At 35.9% G+C, this 26,320-nt stretch overlaps 1 protein-coding gene across 3 annotated transcripts in view; it reads left to right on the top strand.

Moving 5' to 3' along the window:
* KHDRBS3 (KH RNA binding domain containing, signal transduction associated 3) overlaps window positions 1-26,320 on the top strand; it is a 201,778-nt gene that overhangs the window by 50,261 nt on the left and 125,197 nt on the right. For all 3 annotated transcript variants that reach the window (XR_007728260.1, XM_050801567.1, XM_050801568.1), the window contains exon 2: window positions 11,937-12,055. Coding sequence is in view for 2 of the 3 variants with exons in the window: in XM_050801567.1 (XP_050657524.1) it covers window positions 11,937-12,055 (119 nt within the window). In the remaining variant the exon portion in view is untranslated. The remainder of the gene's footprint in view (window positions 1-11,936; window positions 12,056-26,320) is intronic.

Here is a 26,320-nt window from a genome sequence, read left to right as displayed (position 1 = left end):
GAAACTGATGTAAAAATGTATGGACATAGAATGATAAATCCTACTTTGAATTTATTTTAAATAGTGTCAGTGTATTATTGTAAATCTAACCAATAGAAAATATTCATTTGTAGTTCTATCAGATTTGAAAGTAATAGAGAATAAGATGCTTGTATTATATGGTTGTTATAGAATATCATTAGTACAGTCATATTTCTATCTCAAAGTGTGATAATGCCAGCGGGATAAATGAGAAAGACATTGAATCTTCACACAAAGGAAACGGGTTTTATAATGAGTGCGGTCTGAACAGAACTAATCTCTTTCTTGGATCATTACTTCACCTAATCATAAAACCTTTTTTAATTCAAATCCTTGCAGGATTCTAATTGGTGACCTCTGGAGCCTGATAATTGTTTAAGGTAGCTGGTCTTTTGAAGTATACTTAATGATGTTTGCAATTAAAAGTGAGAAATGTGATTTAACCCATAGGTGTAACTAAAAATGTAGATTTTCCTTTTTCAATCTTTAATAGTTATTCCCCTCCCCTCCTTCCCAAAGTTAGTGACTTAAGTCATTACTAACTTGAATTAGTCCAGTGCACTGGTTACCTCATTTATTCTATGGATTTATTGTTTATTTGATAAATGCATTGGGTTATATTAAGAGTAATCCTCAATTATTCAGAATAGCTAAGGGACTGGTGTGTTTGGGAAGACAGGAACTCCTAGTCTCTTTTTTTCTATGTTATATACCTTCCTCCTTGTCATTTTTGATTTAAGTAAAAACTTAGCCAGTCTTTCTAGCCAGTTTCAGTAAATATTTATTTCAGAACTTTCCTGACTACCAGATAAAAATGAGTCATTAGAAGAGAAATTCACCAGTATTCACCACTGGGACCAATAAATCTGTAGGTGAACCTCAATCTCAGTCATTTGTCATCCTCACCACTGTACATGATAGCATGATATAATTTAGTTTGTACTATTGTACATTTATGATGTTTTTGAGTTCCTCTTTTACATATCTTAGTAAATGGAGTCATTAAATGAATACAGTTGGCTATCCCGATAGAATTCCGTATATTTATTGGAGGTCAAACTTAATTTGTTTCATTGACTTGTTTCTTGGAGGATTTCATTTTGTTTTGAAGCCAGCATTTTGTAATTTGGTATCTGGGGAAACAAGCAAAACCTTTGAGAGTTGGACAGTGCTGGAACTGAACTTTAGTTCTGCCATTTATTAGGTGTGGGAAAAAGGAAGTGGTAATTTCTGTCCCAGCACTCTGAGAAGTTATGAGGACTGAATGTTTATAAAGCCTCCAGTATAGTGTCTAAATATGATAATGATTCAACTTGTTAGATTCCTTCCACCAGTTTTAGGGAACATCCCATCTTCAATTTCTACTCTTTGGTCCTTATTGTTTTACAATTTTAACAAACCTATGAAATTTATGAATTTGTTTAAAATTGTTAGAATACAGTACCAAAATCCAATAACCTACTCACTTGTGAAGACCTTTGAGTACTTCCCCTTGTTTAAGGGATACATTTTTATCTCCTTGAGGCATTGAATGACTATGTCTTGTCTTTGTGTTTCTCTTCCATGTCATCATGCCTTTCATTTCGTGAATGACTACATATAATTAAGGAGAAATTAATATGACAAATGCTACACTGGTAGCATTTGTTTTCTTAAGAATTTTATAAAATGTTAATTCTGAGTAGCGTTTGGAATTTTTAAATGTATCTAGATTTGGTTCTCTGGAATCATTTTGGTGTCACAAATTTTTCTTGAAATCCATTCTATAAGGTAAGAGCTGTTGAGAGATAAACTTAGGTACACTGAAATTTTCTTTTTCCTGTTTTTTTGTTTGTTTCTTTCTTTTTTGTTTTGTTTTGTTTTTTGTTTTCCTTGAAGACCTGAGTCTCTCTCTTTGTCCAGGCTGGAGCGCAGTGGTGCAGGCATAGGTCACTACAGCCTTGACCTTCTGGGCTCAAACAATTCTCCTGCCTCAGCTTCCAGAGTAGCTGGGACTACAGGCATGCCTAATTATTTGTATTTTTTGTAGAGACATTGTCCAGGCCATCTTGAACTCCTGGGATCAAGTGCTTCTCTTTCCTTAGTCTCTCCAAGTACCGTCATTACAGGTGTTAGCCACAGGGCCTGGCTCGGCACAGTCAAACTGTAATACCTTTATTTGAGCAGACGTGAATTGGGCAGCATCGGAGCTCAAGTGGTTCAGGGTTTCACCAAAGGAGAGTGAGGGCAGAACTTTCATAAAATGTTTGTAGAAGCAAGACAAAGAAAATATTTGGTTGGTTAAAGTGGAAAGTCCTTAGTTAGAGGATAGTTGATGGTGCTTTTTTTGAGACAGAGTCTCGCTCTGTTGCCCAGGCTGGAGTGTAGTGGCATAATCTCGGGTCACTGCAACCTCCACCTCCTGGGTTCAAGTGATTCTCCTGCCTCAGCCTCCTGAGTAGCTGGGACTACAGGCACCTGCCATCACGCCCAGCTAATTTTTGTATTTTTAGTAGAGACGGGATTTCACTATGTTGGCCAAGATGGTCTCGATCTCCTGACCTAATGACCCACCCGCCTTGTCCTCCCATAGTTCTGGGATTACAAGCTTGAGCCACTGCACCTGGCCAGTTGATGGTTTTTGATTGGTAGTCTCTAGTTCCAGGTTAGTTGGTGGTTTCTCATTGGTTAAGCTTAAGTATTCTCTTCCTAGTCTGTGGTCATTCACTCTGAGTTGGGTTTCAGTTTGCTTCCATATGAACCCAAGGCTCTGGAGCCATCTCAGTGTACTGGGTTCTCCTCCCCCCTGCCCCACGTTTTTTTTTTTTTTTTTTAACAGTATAAATAAACCATCACAAATTAGGAATTGTATTTTAAATAGACCTATATTTGCTTTGTGTGTTGTAGTTTCAAAGTACTTTCATAGACATTTGTTTTGATACCTGTAATAACTTGGTGAGTTTCCCCAAAATGTAATAATCCAAAATGTTTTTTCTCACTCCAAATCAAGATCTCTCTGCTACAGTAATACTAAGAAAGTAGAGGAAGTATGGACATAGGAATCAGATAACCTGGGGCTGGAATCCTGAATCTCTTGTTGGATGTGGGACTCTAGCTCAGTCACTGGATGTCTATAAATAGTCATCTCCTTTCTGTAAAAGAACATTGTATCTACTTTGCAGCAGTGTTACACATTGACTACTTGGAAGATAGTCATTACATAAATTCCAGCTGCTGCTATCATGGTAATATTTTCGTTAATTAGCCGTGGTGGGTAGAATTAATTAATTTATCCTCCCCTCCATCCTCATTATTATTCTTTCTTTTCCTCCTGTCTTCCTTTTTGGAAATTTGACTGTCATTTTCTCGTGTGTATGTTTTAATCTTATGTGTTGTATGTATATTTAAGGACATTTTACATACAAATATTTGCTTTGTGCTTATAAAAATCAGTTTTCCAAGCATTTGTAATATTTAGAGTATCGAGTGGTTTCTTTCTCTCTAGATGGTATGTTTATGTGTATTTATGATGAGCTTATTTGTCCTTATTAGACAGTGATATGTATCTACTCTGCTGTGTCATTTGTTTATGGACTATTTGCAAGATTAGGCGCTGTATGAATCAATCTCGTTTGGGTAGTTACAGTGTGTTCAACTCTGGTTTGAATGTAACGGGTATTCAGTTAGGTTTGGATTGCTTAAATAAAACAATTCTTTAGTGAAAACATTCATCATGTTGAAGGTTAAAAAATTGCTTTTCAGATTAGCAGCTACAGTAACATTTTAGTAATTTGTCCAATAGAATTTACAATGGCTGTAATTACTCTTTATATTTCTTTTAAAAACAATTCAGATACTCCAGCTGGACTGTTGTACTACTTTGAAATAGATTTCTGAATGTTGAGCATCTTATATGAGCTTCTCATTTTATTATAGATTCAGGCCAATGCCTGTCCTGTAATTAAACTTTACACAAGAGTTAAGATGTTTGGAAAAGTGGGTGGGGGATAACTCTATTAACTTTATTAATTTCCACACCAGTACGTCATTGTGCAGGCTGATTTGAATTATTCAGCTATTTTCTGACCGTTTTGTGAACTTCTATTAATAGCTCTTAAAAACAAGTTACAGTTTTTAGAAGAGCACTTTTCAGCAGTGACTGCTAGCTAGCTCTTTACACACTCATTATACTCCTTTAAATTATTTTAAACATTCATTCATTCTTTCATTTAGTCAACCATTTAGTAACCTTTTGTGCAGCCCTTATCCTAAGTCACTATACTAGAGTGTTAGGACATAACAAAAATGAATAAATAGATGTTCTTAACCTTCCATGAGCTTACCATTTTGTTGTCGGGCACAGAAAGTGTGAACAATGAGTATATGAAAATCTATTCTGTTGTGGTACAAGTTTTATACAGCAAAACAGGTCATTGTGAAGGATGTTATCAATTCATCTGTGGGGTGAAGGGAATGTTGATGTTTTCATTAAGAGCTGGACACAGACTTGCATTTCTGGGTTGCTTCATAAAGTTAAATTAGATAAAATCTCACCCCTCAAGAACCTACTGTCTAGTATAGGCATGTGCAGTATTTGGCAAATGCCTATATAGAACTTAACTGGACTAGGTATTGTTGTTCTTTGCAAATATTAAATTATTTAATCCTCATAAAAACCCTATGGGGCAGGTGCTGTTATTTCTACATTTCTTTGATGAGGAAATTGTGACTTAGATTAAGTTACTTTCTGACAGCCAATATAATTAAGTACCATAGCAGGGATTCAAACTCAAGCAGTTGGAATCTGGCTGCATTATTTCCAAGACTCTTACTCTCTGAGGTTTTATGTTTTAGGTTTTTTACTGACAAAGTTCTTCTTATTACTTAGCAGTTAAGAACTCAACAATCAGCAGTGTTCAAAAGGTGCCTTGCATGCAGAAAGTGGACCCCTTTGCCATTATTTTTATCACTTCAGTTTTTGGGGCCAGAGCATCAATTTTTACCTTAACTTAAAACCATGGAAATTGACCAGTTACATTAACCATGCAAGACCTTAGAGTATTTTTTTATTTAATCATCTTAGGCTTCAGCAACTAAAGAGCTACAGTCATGTCTCCTCTTCCCCTCTTTTTTTTTTTTTTTCTTCATCTACTTTATGCAAAGATAGCTTCTGTTTGACTCCTTTGTACTCACTTAACTCTGTAATTTGCTTATTTTGACATTAGTGGAATTTATATTTTCATTTGGATTTGGACCTAGAACTGTCCCTGATGTCACACAAAATTCCTTCAGCTATTCCTTTAAGTCCACTTTGAGAGTTCACTAAAGATCACCAGTACTGACGTTCTGAAAGTTCAAGCTGTTCTCTATACATCGAAGCAGTGCTTCCCACAGGATCACTTGGCTGTGGGAGAATAAAGTGAAGGGGTAAGCAGATGTGGCTACATTAAGAACATCCAGTGCTGGTGATTTACAGCTTTAGAACATTTTCACATCTCACTTCAGGAAAGAAGGAAAAAAGAGATTAAAGGGTATAGTCTTTACTTATTCACAATAGCTAAGAGGTGGAAACACTCCAAATGTCTGTCAACCAATGAATGGATAAACAAAATGTGTTATATAGCTACAGTGGAATGTTATTCCGCCTTAAAAAGTAAGAAAATACTGCCACGTGCTGCCCCATGGATGAACCTTGAGGGCATTATGCTAAGTGAAATAAGCCAAGCATGGAAAGACAAATACTGTATGATTCCTCTTATATGACACAGCTAAGCAGTCACATTTATATAAACAAAATAGAATGGTGGTTACCAAGGGCTGGAGGGGAGGGAAAATGGGGAGTAGTTTAATGTGCATAGGGTTTCGCTTGTGTGAGACAGAAAAGTTCTGGACATCTGTTGCACAACAGTGTGGATGGACTGAACAGCACACTTAAAAATGGTTAAGACTATAAAGTTTGTGTTTTTTATAACAATTTAAAAAAAAAAGTCAGATATATCTAGATTTGAATTCTGACTGTGCTAATTAGCTCTCTAACCTTTGCAAACTTCTTAACCATTTCAGTCCTCAGGATCTCACTCTGTAAAATGCAGGCGACAGATCATATATTTGTTAGGATAAAGAGATAATTTAAGTCAAACACACAACCCTGTACTTCACGAGTCATCAACAAAATAATAATTATTATTTAATTACTACTGGTATAAGTGACCTCTAAAATAATTTTCATTCTTTTTCAATATTTTGCTGTGTAAATTTATGTGTGGTGAGCTCAGATGGGTACTTTTGTATGTAATGGAAGTATTAGAAACTCCTTTTAAAGATTCCTTGTGTTTACTAAAGATGAAGGGTTGGAGTTTTGTTGTTTTGTTGTTGTTGTTTTTGCCTTATCAGGTCCTCCTTCCACCCTTCGCTACTCTGCTCTGTGCCCAGAGGCTGATAAGCGTGGTACAAAGCCAGTATCATAGATATATTTACCCTCTGGCTTTGAGCTGGGTTAAGAGCTATCCACTAGTGGTCAGTAGCAGAAGCTTGGCAGGAGGGAGAAGTGAGCTCAGAGTATATATTTGCTTTGGCCCTTCCTGCTGTGTCACCACAAATTAACCGCTTTCCTGTGTGCAGTCTGTAGCCCCATCAGGCTACCCTATTAGTCTCTTTTCCTTGTCCTTTCCTGTCCCCTGCATGCCATTTTAGATGGGTAAAATGTTCACATGCTTCAGAGATTTAAAGCAATGCAAGAAGAGATGCAATGAAAAGTATTTCTGTATCCCGTCTACTTTGTTCTCTCCATGCCAAATAGATAACTAGTTTCTTATACCATCTTTTGTTGCTTAACCACAGGGATTTGTGTTCTGAGAAATGCATCCTTAGATGATTTTGTTGTTGCGGACCATCATAGATAGCTCTTACACACACCTAGATGGTGCAGCCTGCTGTACACATAGGCTAGGTGATATAGCCTGTTGCTACTAGGCTACAAACCTAGACAGCATGTTGCAAAGCCAGAGTATATGTTACCATACTGAGTACTGTAAGCAGTTGTAACACAGTGGTAAGTATTTTGTGTATCTAAACACAGAAAAAGCACAATAAAAATACAGTACAAAAGATAAAACATGGAATACTTGCATAGGACACTTACCATGAGTGGAGCTTGTGGATCTGAAAGTTGCTCTGGGTGAGTCAGTGGTTGAGTGATGAGTGAATATGAAGGACTGGATCATTACTGCACCCTTTTATATATCTGGCAGCATGGAAGGTTTGTTTACACTATCATTGCCACAGACATGTAATGCTTTGTGCTGTGAGGTTACCACAGCTGAACCATTACTAGGCAGTAGGAATTTTTCAGCTTCATTGTAATCTTACAAGACCACTGTCATATATGTTGACTGTAACGTCGTCACATGGTGTGTAACTGTTTATCAATAGGGAGATATTTTCTTTGTGCATATAAGTAAATTAAACATTTTTTTCCTTACATTGTGTGTGTTTGTGTGTAAGTAAACAGCGCATTTGGTACCGATATTTGACTATCAGAACATGAAGTTTCCTCATTTTGTGCAGTAACTACATGCTATTTTATTCTAGGGTGTGCTCTAACCTACTTACCCAGCTCCTGCTGATAGGCATTTAGGTGGTTCCCAGTGTTTTGATACTAAAGACAATGCTGTAGTGGATAATTTTGTGTGTAATATTCCGCATCTATCTAAGTATATACGTAGGTTAAATTTCTAGAAATGAAGTTGCTAGAACAAAGGAAAAATAATAATCTGTGTGTTTGATTATATGAGAGAAATGAAGCTACTTTAAAAATTTTACATTACTAAAATGTTTATATTGGAAACTTTACTCATTTAAATCCAGAGATTTTTAAGCTATTTTTAGAAGATTAGTGGACTTTAGTATATCTTGTACATTAAAAAGGAAAAGAGGCCATTGCTTAGGAAGTTCTGTACTAGACCAAAGCAAAACAAATGAACAAACAAAAACAATATAGATATTATTACTGAAAACAAGAATTCTTCAGTGAGAGAAGTTTGGTGTGTATGGTTTGAAAACATAGCATTTTAATCCCCTACATTATCTAAAACCTTAATCACACATTTGCTTATTATTTCTGAGCTAGGAGATGGTATTGGTACATTAAGCTGTTTGGTACCAAATGTAATCTGGGGATTAGTGAAAGTCAAATCCCCTATGCATTTGTCCTTGAAAATCTGATTGGGTTTTCTCTATTGGTGGCCTCTCTTTGCTACAGTTAACTAGAGGGTCACATCCATCTTGGTGGCTCTCAAGCATCTTTCCTCCCTCAGGGAGGATGAGAGGGGAGGTAGCAGAGGTTTTTGAATATGCAACTCGCAGTTAGGGACAAGCATAAATCCTTGAGACAGCTGTCTCAAGATTTCATGGATAATTTTGTACAATTCTCCATTTTTGTGCATTATGTACAATTCTCCATTTTGTGTACTTCTGGATTTCAAAGAAAACATTAAGCTACTTATAATCCTCAAGTAGAAAATAAAAATTGTTGATTGAACAGCATCTACTGAAAACAGTAAAAGTTTCAACCAGTTTTGAGTTATATATTGGAAGGCACCAGGGCCTGAGGAAAGTACAGCAGTCATGATTTAAACCAGGTCTGTTTGACTCTAGCGATGGGCTCAGGGCTCTTTGTGTTGTTGTGTGGTGCTTTAGGCCCATTAAATGCAAACCTACATGCTTCTGATATGGCATCAGGCTTAAAAAATTTTTAAAAAAACCTTAAACAGTAAAATATTCCAACACCATTCAAAATTTGAGATAGAAACAGTGTGTTCTAGCAACTTAAGATTTGTAGGACGCCGTGTATATGTAGAGAGGAAATTAGATATTTTATATAGATTTTCTTTCATTTTCCTTTTTAAAATCATCAATGATCTTAAACTGTAATATGTGATAAAATACATAATTCCTGATTTTTAAAAACTTATCTATATGATTTTCTTACGTCAAAATGTTAAATAACACTGATACAAGGAAGAACGTGGAATTCTGAATTTGTGGATTTAAATATTGTGCATCTGGTATGAGTTTTCAACAATTACTAAACTGCTTTGTTATTCGAAAAGAAAGGAGACAGTTGAATCTATTTTGACACACATACACATACCTTACAAAAAAAATATTTTAGGACGTTTCAGTGTACCTGATTTTGTTGAATCTTCTAACTATGCCAAAGGTATTTCTAATTATTGCATAAATAGATAATGAAAGATGGGATTTATTTTCTTCTAATTAAAGTTGAAGTCATGAATTGTTATACTCGGAGCAGCTGATGTGAGACTTACTGCTCTTTACTGAAGAAAACAAAACCAATGTAGCTCATTTATACCATTGGTGCTACAATTTTCAAACTGTGTGTGTGTGTGTCTATTCTTAGAAAATTTCTGAAAGAGTATATAAAAATAGTTGATTATAATTATTTCTGGAGTTGAAGTGATAGGAGAAACCTTAAAAAAATTTTATATCTTGTCATATTGTTTTAAATTTTTGTTTTAAATTTTTACCATGTGCATGTATTATTTTTATAGAAAAAAATCAATAAAAATTAAAGGTACCCTTGTATTTCTGTGTTTATTTTCCATTACAGATTCCACTTAGAATTAATTTTTCAGGATCAAAACATAGTGTAGTACAAGAAAGCAAACAAAATGACTAATTCATTTATTTGGTGACTTAGTCTTTTTCTCTTCTTGGAAGCTTTGATTAGAAGCTGCAGATATAATTTGCTGTTTTCTCTTAGCCATCCTTTTCTTATCTTCAGTTTCTACCCTGCTTCCTTCCGTCTCCCCCACCACATCACTGTTAATCTCTATTGTATAGTGTCTTCATATACTAACCAATTCTCTGATGCCAGCTGTGTATCCAATAATTCAATTCTGAAGCTAACTGCAGGGGTTAGCATCAGGCCTCCTCCCCTCCCCACAGATCAAGGACTTAATCCCATAAGACTGCCCCCACTTCAGATGCCAGCCACAGTATAATGCCCAGGCTACCCAGATTTCTGCCTGACTACAAATTTGGAGGTTCCAGGAGCCTCCCTCAGGTTTGATAATTTGCTATAATGACTCACAGAACTCAGGAAAGCACCTTGCTTACTATTAGTGACCAAAGTTTCATCAAGGAGTGAGAGGCTTTGTCAGCATTTGTAAGTCACACAAGATCCTAAGGTTTTAGAACCGAATCATTGGATATTCTAGTTCCCTTTTCTCATTTTAAACATGAAGAACCCGCATCCTAACTGATGTACCTTTTTCTAATGGCAAAGACAGTTATTAGCAGATCTGAATGAGAGTCTTAGAATTTTTATGTCCCATTTAGTGTCCTTTAAATTGTAATAATTCTTTGTTGCTCATTCAAAACCTTTGTTTAATAGACAATAATTTAGTTAGAAATGGGAGGCTGCATGGCATGATGGAGTGAAAGCTCCTCAGTGGAATTATGAAGCCCATTGGCTGCTTCAGGCCCGAAGCTTCCAGCTTTAAATAAATCTTTCATTTATCCCAAGATACTGTGAACATCTTTCTTACTTTTGGTTCGATATGACATACAAAGTGGTGGGAGAGACTGTACAGGCACCTTGTCTTTGGAGTCGAACAAACCTGAGGGTGAATCTTACCTTTGCCATTTATTGTGAAGTCACCTCTTTGAAACTCCACTTTGTCATCTGTTTTGAGGATTGAATTATGTAATGAATGTGAGTTATCTTGTCCAGGGATGGCATATTAATATGTGCCATCTTAAATGTTAAGATGAAATCATCATAACGAGTAGAGCAAAGAGCATTAGTAAAGACATTAGCATGTAGTTGATATGTGTCATATGAACATTCTGAAGTGTTCCTAGCTTAAGCAAAATGGATAAATATGTGTATTCCTTTGTACAACTGATGCTGTCTTTGATACCTTCTCCAGACTGCTGTTTATCCTTCTCTGAACCTGGGTGTCTATTGGTTGGTCCCTAGAGGTGACAGTTCACGTACTCATTCATTCATCAGTCATGCAAGCGCCTAATTTTGTATCTCTTGTACAACCAAATACTGTGCGCCGTAGGGTGAATTAAACTTTATGCTAAAATTTTCTAGGATCTGGAACTTGCTTAGTTGAAGATGTTTATGAGTGAATAAATAGATTTTACCTGAGAGAAATGTATGTTCTAATGGGAGAGGTAGCACATTTTTTTTTCCGTCTAAGGGTGGTAGTAGAGTTGCACGTAAAGTGCTTTGTGAGTATCAAGGTGAGAGTGATTGATTCTTCTGTTCTTGCCACCCCATTGAGGAAACACTTGCACAGAAAATGAGATTTAATGTGGTTGAGTCTCGAAAGGAGATGAAGATGAAATCATCGTAACAAGTAGAGCAAAGAGCATTAGTAAAGACTTTGACATATAGTTGATATGTGTCATATGTAAGGAGGGAAGATTTGACTGGGGAGGTGGGCTACTGGAAGGTTGTGTAGGGTGTTTAATGCCATCACAGAATCAGTTCGTAGTTGTAGAAGCCTTGAAAAGCCAGGCAAGATTGATAAATAGGGATGTTTCAGCGCTTTGCATCACTGAACTGTGAATACTTATGGCTTTTCTTCTTTATTTGATCAGCCTTATCTAGGGATCCAGAAGACCCGAAGTAACGTATTTTTGTGTTTGTTATCTGGTCTATTGTTCTCCTCTGTTGGTATGAGCAGTTGAGATTTGACTTTGTGGAGCCATCATACAGCATCTATTCCATTTATGAAGAATCACTGATAAAACAGGAAATGTACTTGAAAACAGTTGCCACAATTTAATAGTCCATACTTCAGTAGTAGTTGATTTCATGCCACAACAGAGCTAACCAGAACACCCAACCCCTGCATTTCAGAGTAATACACTTCATGGTTATCTTTTTGCCTCCACAGAAATAGAAAAGTTTCAAAAAGGAGAAGGCAAGGATGAAGAAAAGTACATCGATGTGGTGATTAATAAGAACATGAAGCTGGGACAGAAAGTGTTAATTCCTGTAAAACAGTTCCCTAAGGTAAGACAGTGAGGTCTACACTGCTGATATTTTAACCTGAATCAAAGGGGAGCAGGTGTTTAATTTGTATCCCGTTTGGTGTTTTTAGAGATGTGTTTCCTCTTAGCATCCCCCTACACACACTTTTAAAGTTAATTAAACACTTAGTAAATTTAGTTATTCTATCTTTTCCCTTTAACTTTAGTGTGAGTTACAGAGTCCTGAAAATCTATCCTTTTGAGTCAAACTAGCAGTGTGACTTTGGCAAACCTGGTCAGCTTTTTTCCACTTCAGTTTCCGCATTTGTAATATGAGGTTGGATGATTTAAAATTAAATGAGATAATCTGTGTTAAATGCTTGGTACATAAAGGTCCCACAATATCATTGTTTATATTTTATTTAAATCCTATTTTTCCTTTGTTTTTCTTCTGAATGTTCATGTACCTGATTCTTGCATGCTGTTGTGTATATTAGGAGTTCATTTCTTCTTATTGATGAATAATAATCTGTTACCTGAATATATCATTGTTGTTTATCCGTATGTCCAGGCACTTTTAATTTTTCGGTTATTATAAATTAAATTGCTGTGAACACTTTTATACACGTGGTTTCTTTTTTTTTTTTTTTTTTTTTTTTCTTTTTTTTTTAACGTTGTATTTTGTTTTAAGTTCCGGGATACATGTGTAGGACTTGCAGGTTTATTACATAGGGAAATGTGTGCCATGATGGTTTGCCCCATCTCCTGGGTATTAAGCCCCACATGCATTAGCTGTTATTCCTGTTGCTCTCCCTCCCCCCACCCCCACGACAGGCCCCAGTGTGTGTTGTTCCCCTCCTTGTGTCCATGTGTTCTCATTGTTTAGCTCCCACTTATAAGTGAGAATATGTGGTGTTTGCTTTTCTGTTCCTGTGTTAGTTTTCTGAGGATAATGGCTTTCAGCTCCATCCATGTCCCTGCAAAGGACATGATCTCGTTCCTCTTTAGGGCTGCATAGTATTCCATAGTGTATATGTACCACATTTTCTTTATCCAGCCTGTCCTTGATAGGGATTTGGGTTGATTCCATGTCTTTGCTATTTGTACAAGTTGTTTCATAACCAGATATGTTTGTAACTCTTTATTAAATACCCAGTACTGAAAATTGTTGTATATTTAGTATTATAAGAAATTATCATACTTTTTTCCAAAACACTTATACTTTGTAACATTTCTACAAACAATGTATGCAGGTTGTGGTTGTGGCCGCCTCATACCCCCATCAGTATTTGGTGCTGTCAGCCTTTTTTATTTTAGCTATTTTGATGGTATATTGGTATCTTCCTGTGGTATGAAGTTGCATTTCCCTTATGATTGATGATTTTGTGCAATTTTTCATATCCTTACTGGCTATTCGTGTATTTGAATCTTGAAATCTTTGCCAACTTCAAGAAAATGTTAGAGTTCTTTATAAGTTATAAAGATACTCTTCTGTATTTTCTCTAAAAGTGTTATTGTAGCTTTTACTTTTAGGTCTATGATGTATCTCAAATGCATTTTTGTATATGGTATGAGAGAGAGGCTCAAGTTCATCTTTTTTCCCATATGGTTATCTAGTTTTTCTTGCACTATTTGTTGAAAGATGTTTCTCTCCACTGATTCTTTTGGTGCCTTTGATGAGAAAATCAGGTGAGCATATAAATGGGGGTATATTTCTAAGCTTTCAGTTCACTTCATTTAATGTATTTATGGATCCTTATGCCAGTACCACACTGTCTTGATTACTATAGGTTTTTACATAGTGAGACATGAGTTTAGGTAATATAGTTCCTTCGCCTTTGTCCTTCTTTTTCAGGATTACTTAGATATTTTAGATCCTTTACAATTACATATAAATTTAAGAATTTCTTTGTTAATTACTACAAAGCCATCTGCTGGGATTAGAATTGCAATTGCATTGCATCTGTTGAGCAATTTGTGGGAGATTTGACATCTTAACGATATTGAGTCTTCCATTTAATTTCTATCAACAGCATTTTGTACTTTTTAAGGTAGGAGTTTTGTATATCTTTTGTTAAACTTATTCCTAAATATTTTGTGTTTTTTTTTGACACTATCGTAAATTGAGTATTTTTAAATTTCTATTTTCCAGTTTTTTTCTAATATAAAATTTTGTATACTAACCATGACTTCTGCTACCTTGCTAAATTTAAATTCACTTTTTCTAGTAAGTTGTTTTGTAGATTTCTTAGGATTTGTCATACACATCATTATATCGCTTAAACAGTTTACTTCTCCCTTTCCAGTTTTTATGCATCTTATTATTTTACTTGCATTATTTTGGCTAATATCTCCAGTATAATGCTGAAGGCAAATGAGCAGAGTAGAAATTATTCCTGTTTCTAATCAAGGAGGAAAACATGCAGTTATTTTAGCATTAAGAGCAATATTAGTTACAAGGTTTTTTTGGTAGATTTCATTTGTTGGGTAGAGGAAGTTCCCTTCTACTTCAGTTTTACTCAGAGTTCTGATCCTCAGTGGGTGGTAAATTTTTTTCAATGCTCTTTCTACATCTATTGAAATAAACACAAGGTGTTTCTCTACACTGTTTATATGGTAGATTTTAATGATCGATTTTGAAAACTAAAACCTTCTTTGTATTCTTGGGTTAAACCCTACTTAATAGTGATACATTATCTGTTTTATATAGTGCTGGATTCAGTTGCATCTTATGTTAATGAGTGATACTGACCTATACCTTTTTTTTTGAGGCAGAGTCTCGCTCTGTTGCCCAGGCTGTAGTGCAGTCACGCAATCTTGACTTACTGCAACCTCCACCTCCTCGGTTCAAGTGATTCTCATGCCCCAGTCTCCCGAGTAGCTGGGATTACAGGCATGCACCACCACGCCTGTCTAACATTTGTATTTTTGGTAGAGATGAGGTTTCTCCATGTTGACCAGGCTGGCCTCATGTGATTTGCCTGTCTCTACCTCCCAAAGTGCTGGGATTACAGGCAGGAGCCAGCACTCCCAGCCTGACCTGTACATTTTTTAGAGTAATAGTTTTGTCAGATTTTAGTGTTAGTCTTATGCTGGTTTCATAAAATGACTGGATAAGTGTTTCTTTCCATTTTCTCAGAGAACATATATCAGATTAGTGTTACTTATTCGTAAATATTTGATAGAAGTCACCAGTGAAGCAATCTGGGCCTGGAGTTTGATGATGAATTCAATATCTTTGATAAGACACTAGACAGATTTCCTATGACATCTTTTGTGAAAAATTTGTTTTTAAAAGGACTTGTACATTTTATCATAATATTTCAGTTACTACTTCAATCATTTTTCTGATCCTTTCTCCTCTCATTCTTTTGAGATTTCTGTTACACATATGTTCAGCCTTTTGTCACTCTCACAAAGGTTTCTGTGGCTCTGTTTTTTTTTTTTCCCTGTCCTTCAGATTTTATAACTTTTACTGGTGTATCTTAAATTCATGATTCATTTCTGTCTTCATTTTGCTGTTAACCCACCAAGTAATTTTTTTATATCAGGAATCGTAATCATCTGTTGGAATCATATACACATGTATGTGTGTAAAAATATTTTTTTCTCTGTTGGAATTTTCTATTTTTTAATTCATTGCAAGTATTATTTTCCTCTGTCACTGAGTATGGTTAAATAGGTCCTTGAACATCTCTGTCTACTAATTTCTGAGTCTTCTAAATCTTGGCCATCTTAGATTTATTTTGCACTGGGAGTCTTTTATCTTGATGAAGAGTCATATTGCTTCAGTCCTCTGCATCTTGAGTAATTTTGGATTGTATGCTGGCTATTGTGAATGTACGTTGTAGAAACCTTGGATTCTGTTTCTTTCTTTGGAAGAATGTTGATATTTTTGTTTTAGCAGCTAATTAACTTGGTTGGATTTAGGGTATAAACTGTGTGTCTATTGGGCAGGAGTTCAAGTCTTAGTTTGCCTTTTTGTGTTTAATTTCTGTCATATGATTCAGGGGCCAGCCAGAGATTTTGGAAGATTTTATACATAGTATTTGGTGATCTGCAACTCTGATTGTCTTTTCTAGTATTCCTCCCTCACTTTTCAGCGCTATAGTTTTCTCAATCTCTGCCACTAAGGCCAAAAGCTCTAAAATGAGTAAATTCACCCCAGGGTATTTCCTTTGCTGAAGTCATAGCTTTCTTTCAGAATCCGCCTGTTTTCGATCAGTCTTCAGCGCTTCAGATAGTTAACTTTTATATTTTGCTGTGAGTTTAGGAGTTTACAGTTGATATTTATAGGTGGGCAGCCTGTTAGGAATGTACTCAGCCATACCTGCAGAACTCGGGGAAATATATGTGTCTTGTAAACAGAAAATTACATTATGAACATTTCATAGACAGGCTTATTACTCAAACATGACTGGTGGAAATCTTTGTATATTGATTCTTTATGATCCATATGGCCTGTATACTTAATATGCAATAGATACAAAGTTGACCAGATTATAGACCCTGTCTTTAAGTAGTTCATAGTCTAGTTGATGATGATTAACCTGAAACTAATACTTTGTTGTCTCCAAGTTTGTAAATGAAATAAAATAAAGTGCAGTCATGTGCTGCATAGTGATTTCAGTCAATGATGGACTGCATATATGATGGTGGTCCCATAAGATTATAGTACTGTATTTTTGCTGTATCTTTTCGATGTTTAGAAATACAAATATTTACCATTGTGTGACAATTGCTTATAGTACTTAGTACAGTAGCGTGAGGAACAGGTTTGTAGCCTAGGAACAATATGCTATACCATATAGCCTAGGTATACAGTAAGATATGCCATCTAGGTTTGTGTAAGTATACTCTTTGATGTTTGCACAATGAGGAAATCATCTGACAATGCATTTCTCAGAACGTGTTCACATCATTATTGACTCATAACATCAATAAAGTATATGAAATAAAATCTCAAATATTGTTTTTCACTGTCGGCTTTGAGGTAATGAAAGAAAAATTATAATTTCTGTGTTTGAGATTAGAGTCTATTTCAAGTACTTAATAATGTCTGAAGTAGACCATTTAGAAGTCTACTGCTTTCAGGATACTGAAAAACAGTATTTCTGCTTAGCATAATGGAGCATACAAGTTTAAAGCCAGCCCTGTTTCAAGCTAATGTAGCACTGCAATCAATCCTAAGAAGTTTTCATGCTTGTGTCAGTTAATAGAATGAACTGGAGGAAACGAACAGGATATACCCCTCTGTAATAGCTGTGAGTAGAGAACAGTGTAGTGTGGAATTAATGCTGATGGTACACTTCCAGCTTATGGGGCAAGAGAGAACTACTGTTTGTGAAACTCCATCTGATAAAGTGATTTCTATTAATTGAATAATATCTATTCCCTTAATGAACCATTTTCAACACTCTTTCAATGACACAGCATTGGACACATGAATCATTTAGTGTTCAGACCTTAATGTATATTCACTCTCTTGAGTTATGTATCTGAGCATGTAAAGGGTGAAATTCTAAATGCTGTTTTATGAATTTTTTGGAAGTTTTTTTAAGAAGCTATGGAAATTGTTCTCCATGGGTTTTTTGCAGATAAACCTTAACCTCTGGTGCTGATCAGTGCCAGCTTGGAACATGGCGGATGCAGCTGGAAACCATCATTCTTAGCAAACTATCACAAGAACAGAAAACCAAACACCGCATGTTCTCACTCATAGGTGGGAACTGAACAATGAGATCACTTGGACTCGGGAAGGGGAACATCACACACCGGGACCTATCATGGGGAGGGGGGAGGGGGGAGGGGGGAGGGATTGCATTGGGAGTGATACCTGATGTAAATGACGAGTTGATGGGTGCTGACGAGTTGATGAGTGCAGCACAGCAACATGGCACAAGTATACATATGTAACAAACCTGCACGTTATGCACATGTACCCTAGAACTTAAAGTATAATAATAATTTAAAAATAAATAAATAAAAAAAATAAAAATAAATGCCAAATCAACATTGGAACAAGGTACCCTGTCTTTGAGGACCTACAGATACATTACGGTTTAGGGTTTACATTTATTTTTTTTCCACTGGTTCATCCGACAGTGGATCCGCTCTGTCTATACCTAGCATTTATTGAGGGTCTTCTCTGAGCCAGACATTGTTCTGGGAAAATAGAAGTGATTAAGTCATGGTCTTTGGGCTCAAAAAACTGCCAGTTTTTTGGTGAATGCAGATGAATAAGTTAATATTAATAAAACAGGGGGCGCTGAAAGGACAGAGAGGAGGGTCCTGGTGATAGGCTCAGAGAAGGCTGCTCTAAGGAGGTTGTCACTAATGAGGCTGGCTGGCTGGGGTCAGAAGTGAGACAGTGAAATTGAAGGGTGGCGACTGAGGAGCACTATATTGAAGCACAGAAGGCATTTGGGAAATTCCAAGCCAATTTATTTGACTAGACAGATTTTTATAGAAGACATAAATTAAGTGGTAAGGGAGCAGAATGTGGATGGCATTGGCCAAAGGTCCTGTGAAGTTAAAGTAGAGAATGACATTTGAACTGTTGTAGACGATGAGGCTCCTCCAGGTGCTTAATGATGGCAGACTATTTCAGGAGAGGGAATGCCACATGCATAGTCATGCTGGGGTGAAAGAATGCTTATGGACCATTTTAAAAAGTGAGTTGGAATATGACATTAAATACATTATATCTCTATGCATAATGCTGTGTTTTAAGTGTCTATGCTATATTATTAAGTGAAAAAAGAAAAGAAGATACAGAAAATACAGGATCCAAGTTGGAGAATTATTTGGAAAAAGCGAACCAGAATCTTAATAGCAGTTATTTTCTGGAGGATAGGTTTTTGTGATATTTTTCTACTTTACATGTTTCTGTACGTGAATGTTTTAATAACTTAGTGTAACCTTTATTAAGATAAAAAAGATTTCAATTTTTTGGGGAAAAATGTGCCTGAGATTTTTACTCAGGAGGTATTTTTGTACTGTGATTGTGATTTTCGAGGTTTGGTGTGCTATGTTATGTCTATAAGTTTAAATTAGGTTTATTAAATTTATTAATTTGATAATTGTTCTTTTAGCCTCTAAGCATTCAAATCTGTATACATACTATTTGCAGTAACTTTGTCTTAACCAGCAAAAGTTTCTAACGTTAAAAGTTTTTCTATAATCTGAATGTTGGGAATGTGATGTATTTGTTCTCCTCATATAAATGGTTAAGTTAAGGATCTTTGAGATATAAAACACGTCTGTTCCTGAAGTTTCAGGGAAACTGCCTTTTTTGAAGTGGGCTTGCATTTTTTCCTTGTACTATAGTATGTCATAGACAATTTAAAACCCCTTAAATTACCACTTGGTAGAAGCCTGTTCCATGGAAATCATCATGGATTTACAGATTTCCTAGGATAGTAAATATTTTACAGTCATAGACATATGTTAAATGTTGCCATTTTTGTTGCTCCTGATTGATTTTCAGAGACATAATATTTTTTCAGATAATTTGTGTGAAAATGATTTTTGATGTTCATTTGATAATTTACCTCTAGAAATAAAGTGATAATGTACATGTATGCTAGTTTTTTGTATCCACAGTGCCAAAACTAATCTGGTTGTCTTAGACCATTGCGCTGCTATAGCAAAATACTGAGACTGGGTCATTTATAAAGAACAGAAATTTATTTCTTACATTTCTGGAGGCTGGGAAATCTAAGATCAAGCCACTTGCATTTGGTGTGTGGTGGGGGCCCTCTTGCTGCCTCCTAGCACCGTAGAAGGCAGAAGAGCAAAAAGAACCTCAGCTAATTACCTTAGCCCTTTTAAAAGGCTTGAATCCATTCATGGGGGCAGAGTCCTCATGACTTCAGCACTTCCCAAAAGGCTCTACCTCTTAATTACCCCCAAAGGGGCCATTTTCAACATGAATTGGAGGGGAAACATTCAAACCATAGCAGCTGGCTAGTTGGGATTTTGAATCTTGTTGACGTCAAGGCAGCCTGATATTAAAAATAATCACGTAAGGATACATTTATTTACTGTGAGTCACTCCTGGTATTCATTAAATCTTGGGCCTATGATAAAGTAGAAAGGCCACTATGGATTATATAAATGTAGAGAAACTGATTGGCCCATAATGGCCATTGTTTTATGATGGATGGTTCCCTTCTACTTTCTCATTTTGTCAACCCACGTCTTGTAGTGGGAACTGGAAGGAAAAGAACCGGTAAGCGGCAGCAGGAAGAGTAAATCTTCAGAAGGTACGTTTGTCCTGTTCTCACAGGCTCTGGACTTGGGTCTTGCGACACAGCCCCTGTCTGTGAGAATTGGGAAGTTATTTAGGTTGGTATTTACAAATATGACAGCATTTCAGACATATTGTGGAGGGAATTTAAATCTTAACGTTTGCTCTCCTTACAGTGCTTGATTATTGAGGCAGAAAGCAACACTTGAACTTAAATTTGATAAGTGAAATCCAAAAACAGCCAGGCATATACTGAGGGGTTCCTGAAATAATGTAGTGATATTGTTTGGGGGCATATTATTATCATTGGTGTTATTTTCCTGAGCCAATGAATAATTAAAAATTTGATTATAATCCTTATATATAAGCCCCTGAAATTTTTATTACATTTAAAAGACTAGAAACAGTCTATTACATGTTATTACATGTACGTTGGTCACAAAGCAGTAAATTTAGAAATTAAAGTGTGTGATGAATTTTGTTATATTTAACTCTTTAATTACGTCTCTGCTTACTTTGAGGTACATCATAGAAGATACATCTCTATGCCTATTGCTGAGCCAAAAAGTAAAAATATTGTTAGTGCTTTAGCAATGTACTGCTGGGCTTATGTATCTTGGATATTACTATACTGATTATTTTGGCTCTGGGCTCCATAAGGATCACCAAATTGTACCAACTTGAACATTGCGTGACTGTACTGGTACTGGAGATAGGAAATGTGAACAGAACATAATCCCTCTTTTCTAGGATGCAGTCTTTTGGAGGAAAATATTCATGCTGAGGCAAAAATTCATGCTGTAGACTGAACTATAAATTTCCATTAAAAGAAATAATATGTAATTACATGAAAAATGGACACATAATACAAAGGCAGACTGAGAATCATGATTATAGAGAAAGAAATCAGGCTTATGAGCTAGCCCGACCTGTGCTTTCTGGCACTGGGTGTGTCACCTGTCTCTGTTCCCGACTGTTAGACCAAATGGCCACAGGACACTTCCACTTGGATATCCCACAGACATCTTAGAGATTTGCCATGTCCATATCTCAACTTCATACCTCCTCTTCTTGGCCAACCTTGACTTTTTCCTGTGTTCTTTACTTGAGTAAATGACAGACAGCACATGTATTTGAGTGCCCATTACAGATACCAGAACATAATTTTTGCCTACACACTTCTCCCTCATTGACCTGCTTGCCTCCATCCTTCAGATACCATTCATTTACTTTCTAAATGAATTACCATCTATCTCTCTTTACATTTCATTTCACTCCTTAATTAGAACACTGTTACCCCTTACCCTATCTATTGCAATAGATTATTTGCTGTATCAGTTTCTTGCCTTTGATTTTAAATCTTCCATTTAATTCTCCCACTTGCAGCCTGACTTTTGCAGTCTGGGATTTTCTGGATTAACGATTTCATGTTTATGGGCTTCATAGCTTGTCCTCCACACACTTCCTCCTGGAATATCCAACCTTGAGCAAATGCAGATAGCAAGTGTGTAAGATAGCTTATTTCAGATTGTATATTACTTGTGTGTGCCTGTGGGTGTATGTCTATGTTTATTTTGCTCATATTATATTCTGGAAAAGTCGCTTGTACACTTCATTGATCTTTAGCATTACTAACATCTAAATAAATTGGGCTGTTTATCATTTAGAAATAGATATTAGGTTAAAATTACAGTCAATGGAGCAACACCAAATAATCTCAACCACTACTAATAATACCTAGTGATCTATAGTTGGAAAATTAATATATTTAAGTAATAGTATTTATAACTGTAATATATTGTAATATCTGCAACAACAACAAAAAATCAATAAAAACCTTATTGAATAGTGCCATTCAATCTGGAGGAAAATAAGCTTTAACTCCACAAGTATTTATTGAGAAACCATTATATAGGAAAAATGATTAATTAAATGTGGGGTCCTACTTACTCTCCAGTAATTCATAATCTAATAGGGGAAATGATAAATTTTACTAAATAATACAGGATAAAGATTGATTTAATATTATAAAAGTAGAGGCACAGCATGGAATTTAAAGAAGTGATGGAGAGTTATTTCTAGAGAAATAATTATGGATGAAATTAAATTTAGTCTTTAAGAATAAATTCAGGACATTAACAGACATGAGGAAGAAGGGTAGAATAACTGTCGGGCTAGAATGACTTCATTATGGGAAATAGTGGATCATAACATTTGTTTAAATCATAAGGAATATATTCTGGAATGCCTTCAGTGCTTTACTTGGGCATGGAATTGTATATATCTAGATGAGAACCCTGAAATATTTGTGATATTGAAATAAACAAACACCTAAACACAAGTTTGGAATGACTTACTCTTAGGACGTTAAAATGCCCATGTAAAAAGTGATTGTTATTTTCAGGGGTGATTATCAGAATCTTGAAAATGATTTTGCAATGCTAAGCTCAACTCAGCAACTATGCTAAGAAACAAGGGTTTTGTTTCTGAGGAGGCTACTCCATTTCATGTGAATGCCATGGTGCGAAGTCCATTGTTAGGTTTACTATTGTTTAGAGTTTGGCATTTACTACACTGATATAATTCAAATGAGATCAGAATCCTGAATACCAAGAATGGTAATTTATTTAAGTAATCATTATGTTAGTGGTCAAGATTAAACTTAAAATGTCCCATTGAGCTAATAAAGGTATTGATCTGTTCTTTCATTTCAAGAGAATAAAGGGAAAATAAACCTTGTTTGTTCTCCCTTTGTATTTTTGTCCTTGGGCAGAAAACAGGTAAGTGTAGATTACACACTAAAGATGTTCTTTGACAGTTTTTGTTCTCCCCAGTAAAGTATAGAAAGCGAGTCCTTGGGTGGTGTTCTCCAAAGAGGGGTGCATGCTTTCTAATACAATTAGGTGCTGGGAAAATACAGTAGAACTTCTATTTACGTGTAGACTTCTGTTTATGTGTGTGTACACACACGGAATGGTTTTCTGTGTGCGAGACATTATTCTAAGCACTTTACTATTAACTTATTTAATCTTTATAATGTGGGATAGACATTATTATTTCCTGTTAACATATGAAAAACATGGAAGAACGCAGAAGAGAAGTTGAGTAACTTGCTAAAAGTTACTACGTAGCAGGTACTTGAATCCTAGAAGTCTGACTCCAGAGCGTATGCTCTTCAGAAATTAAACTTTATTAATATTTAGTGCAGGGATTAATACAGTACCCTTACATGACTCATCTAAGTCGAGTTATATGCACTTTGAGACAGTATCCTGAAGTGAAAGGGGGTATTCCACAATGGATCTCACAAGGATATTAGTATTAGATAAACAATATAAATGTATTTTGCTAGATGAGGGTCTGAAGTAGAATGTAAAAAGGAGGATATAAAGAATTTTCTAAAAAAAAATTTAGAGACAGTATAAGATACAGACAGTTCTCGACTTACATTGGTTCAACTTAGGATTTTTTCACTTTATGATGATGTGAAAACAAAACACCATTTAGTAATTCATTTGCTTCGAGTGTACTGGGGCATACAGCTATTCATATGTGCCTGGTTGCAGGTTTATGGGTTATATTAGCTAGGTTTAATTAAACATGTCCTCCAGTGGGCAAATATTACTGCAAAAGACACTGTTAATTAAAGGTTGTTGATAAATACAATCTAAATTAGTGAGAAAACCACAGAGCTGATACTTCTTTTGTGCCTAGTACAACTCAGCCTTATAAAAAAATTAAAAACAACTATGATCCAGTTGGATATGACAAGAACAGTCTTCTCAATCGGAACTATTTCTCTATGTATAGTAGTGTTAATGATGAATCTCTTGGCCTAGGTAAGTATTGCAGTATTAACCAGTGATAGGACAAGCATATGATTTTTAGATAGATAAATATGTGTGTGTATACACACACGGTACCCACTGAAGGAGCAAAGGTGTAAATGTGGGTGGGGATAATTCTTACATTGCCTAACTTAACTTTACTGTGGAATATTTGAGGTAATAACCTATAGGTAGTGTTTACATTTGCTGTCACCATGGGATGTACTGATGGACCTGCTTTCTGGCCTTCTTCCTTTCTCACAGTTTCTTAGCTGTTAAACTGATTTGCGATATATACCGATCCTCAGCTTACAGTGGGGTTTTTGCCCAATAAGCCCCTTGTAGGTTAAAAATATTATAAGTCAAAAATATATTTGACACACCTAAGCTACTGAACATCAAAGCTTAGCCTAGCCTGCCTTAAATATGCTGGGAACACTCAACATTAGTCCTATAGTTGGGCAAAATCATTTAACACAAAGCCTATTTTATAATAAAGTCTTGGATATCTCATGTAATTTATCAAATACTGAACTGAAATTGAAAAACCAGAATGGTTGTATGGATACTGGAAATAAAGTTTCCTACTGCACATGTTTTGTTTTCACACTGTCATAAAGTCAAAAAAATCCTAAGTTGAACCATTGTAAGTCGAGAACTGTCTGTATCTTGTACTGTATCCAAACTGTTTTTTAAAAAATTCTCTATATCCTCCTTTTTACTTTCTACTTTAGACCCACCTCTAGAGAAATAAATTTACATTGTTTATCTAATACTAATATCCTTTATTTTACAGTTCTTCTCGGGTGTCTTTTTAAACATTTTTAAATAAACACTTAGAACTTAAGCTCAATTACAAGTCCTTGTTGGCCAGTTAGACCCCATATACCAAACATGTGCTTCCTTTCGTTTCTGCCTGTGTAGTATATTCTAGGTTTTGTTTTAATTAACGTCTTGGGTAGTGATTAATACTTTTTGGGCATTAATTTCAGTTGGCATTTGTCATTCACTTCTGTATGCATGAAATACCTCTTGCCTGTCGTAAGTTAGTGCTGTTCTAGACAGTCATTGAGGCACAAAGGTGAGTAAGACAGGGTTTCTGCGCTCAGAGAAATCACCACCTTGCTTCCCAACTTAGGAAAAAGAAGGTGGCAGGCAGGTAGCTCGCCAGGCCTTAGAAAAGACCGTAATGTTTGAGGGTATTAAAATTTGACTTTTTGATCAGTGATGCTTTGTCATTTTTATCAGTGGTGTAGTGTACATATTGTGCTCTGCCCCCATGACCACACATGCAAGCTTTCAGGCCCTGCGTGGTGCCCTTCCTGGAGTTTGTCTGACTCTGCATCTCGCTTACCTGATTGCACGCAGCAGAACTGACACAATGCCAGTTCCAAGCCTGAGCTTTAAGAAAGACTTCTAGCTTCTGCTTTTCTCATCTTGGAAATCAGACACCATGGACAAACCTATCATGCTGAGGCTACCATGGTAAGCGGAAGCTTAAGATACTTAGGTGAAGAGTCAGGCAAACCAGCAGGAATCGAGTCTCCCCTGACAGCCACCACTAACTCATGAGCCTGTCTGCCCCCAACAGTGCCGAAGTTGATGAATTGTGAGCAAATAAATAAGACAGTTATTTTTCAAGATCATTCAATTTGGAAGTAGTTTCTTATGTAGTAGTGGATAACCAAGATAGCCTTAAAGTGGAACTTTTCTGTCCCTAATATTCTCATTGCCAAGTCAGTTAAGGTTGTGTGAAAATCATGTAGTTTATACCTGTTACTTGCAAATAGGGACTCATAATTTCTGTAGAATATAGTTTGTTCTGAAAAAAGTTTTGATGTCTTTAATTGAATATAACATTATGGTCTTTATGGGATAGAATATTTATTATATATTTGTATGTGTGTTAGGCCAAGAAGTTTAACTCAATTGCAAAATACTGTATTAGAAATTTTCTTTTTTTATCCTATGGGTCACTTAATTTTGCAGAATGTGACTTTTCTTTTTAAATACCAGAAGGTATCCGAGTCCATTTGTGCTGCTGCCATAAAATACTTGAGACTGGGGAATGTATAAAGCACATAAATTTATGTTCTCACAGTTCTGGAGGCTGGGAAGTTCAAGGTCAAGGCACTGGCAGGTTTACTGTGTGGCGAGGGCATGGTCTCTGCTTCTAAGATGGTGCCTTCAACACCGATTCCTCCTGAAGATTAGGCTTTTGTTCAGGAGA

The sequence above is a fragment of the Macaca thibetana genome, chromosome 8, assembly GCF_024542745.1.
Source record: "Macaca thibetana thibetana isolate TM-01 chromosome 8, ASM2454274v1, whole genome shotgun sequence".
NCBI classification, from domain to species: domain Eukaryota; kingdom Metazoa; phylum Chordata; class Mammalia; order Primates; family Cercopithecidae; genus Macaca; species Macaca thibetana.
This window is presented reverse-complemented; position numbering and strand designations above follow the sequence as displayed.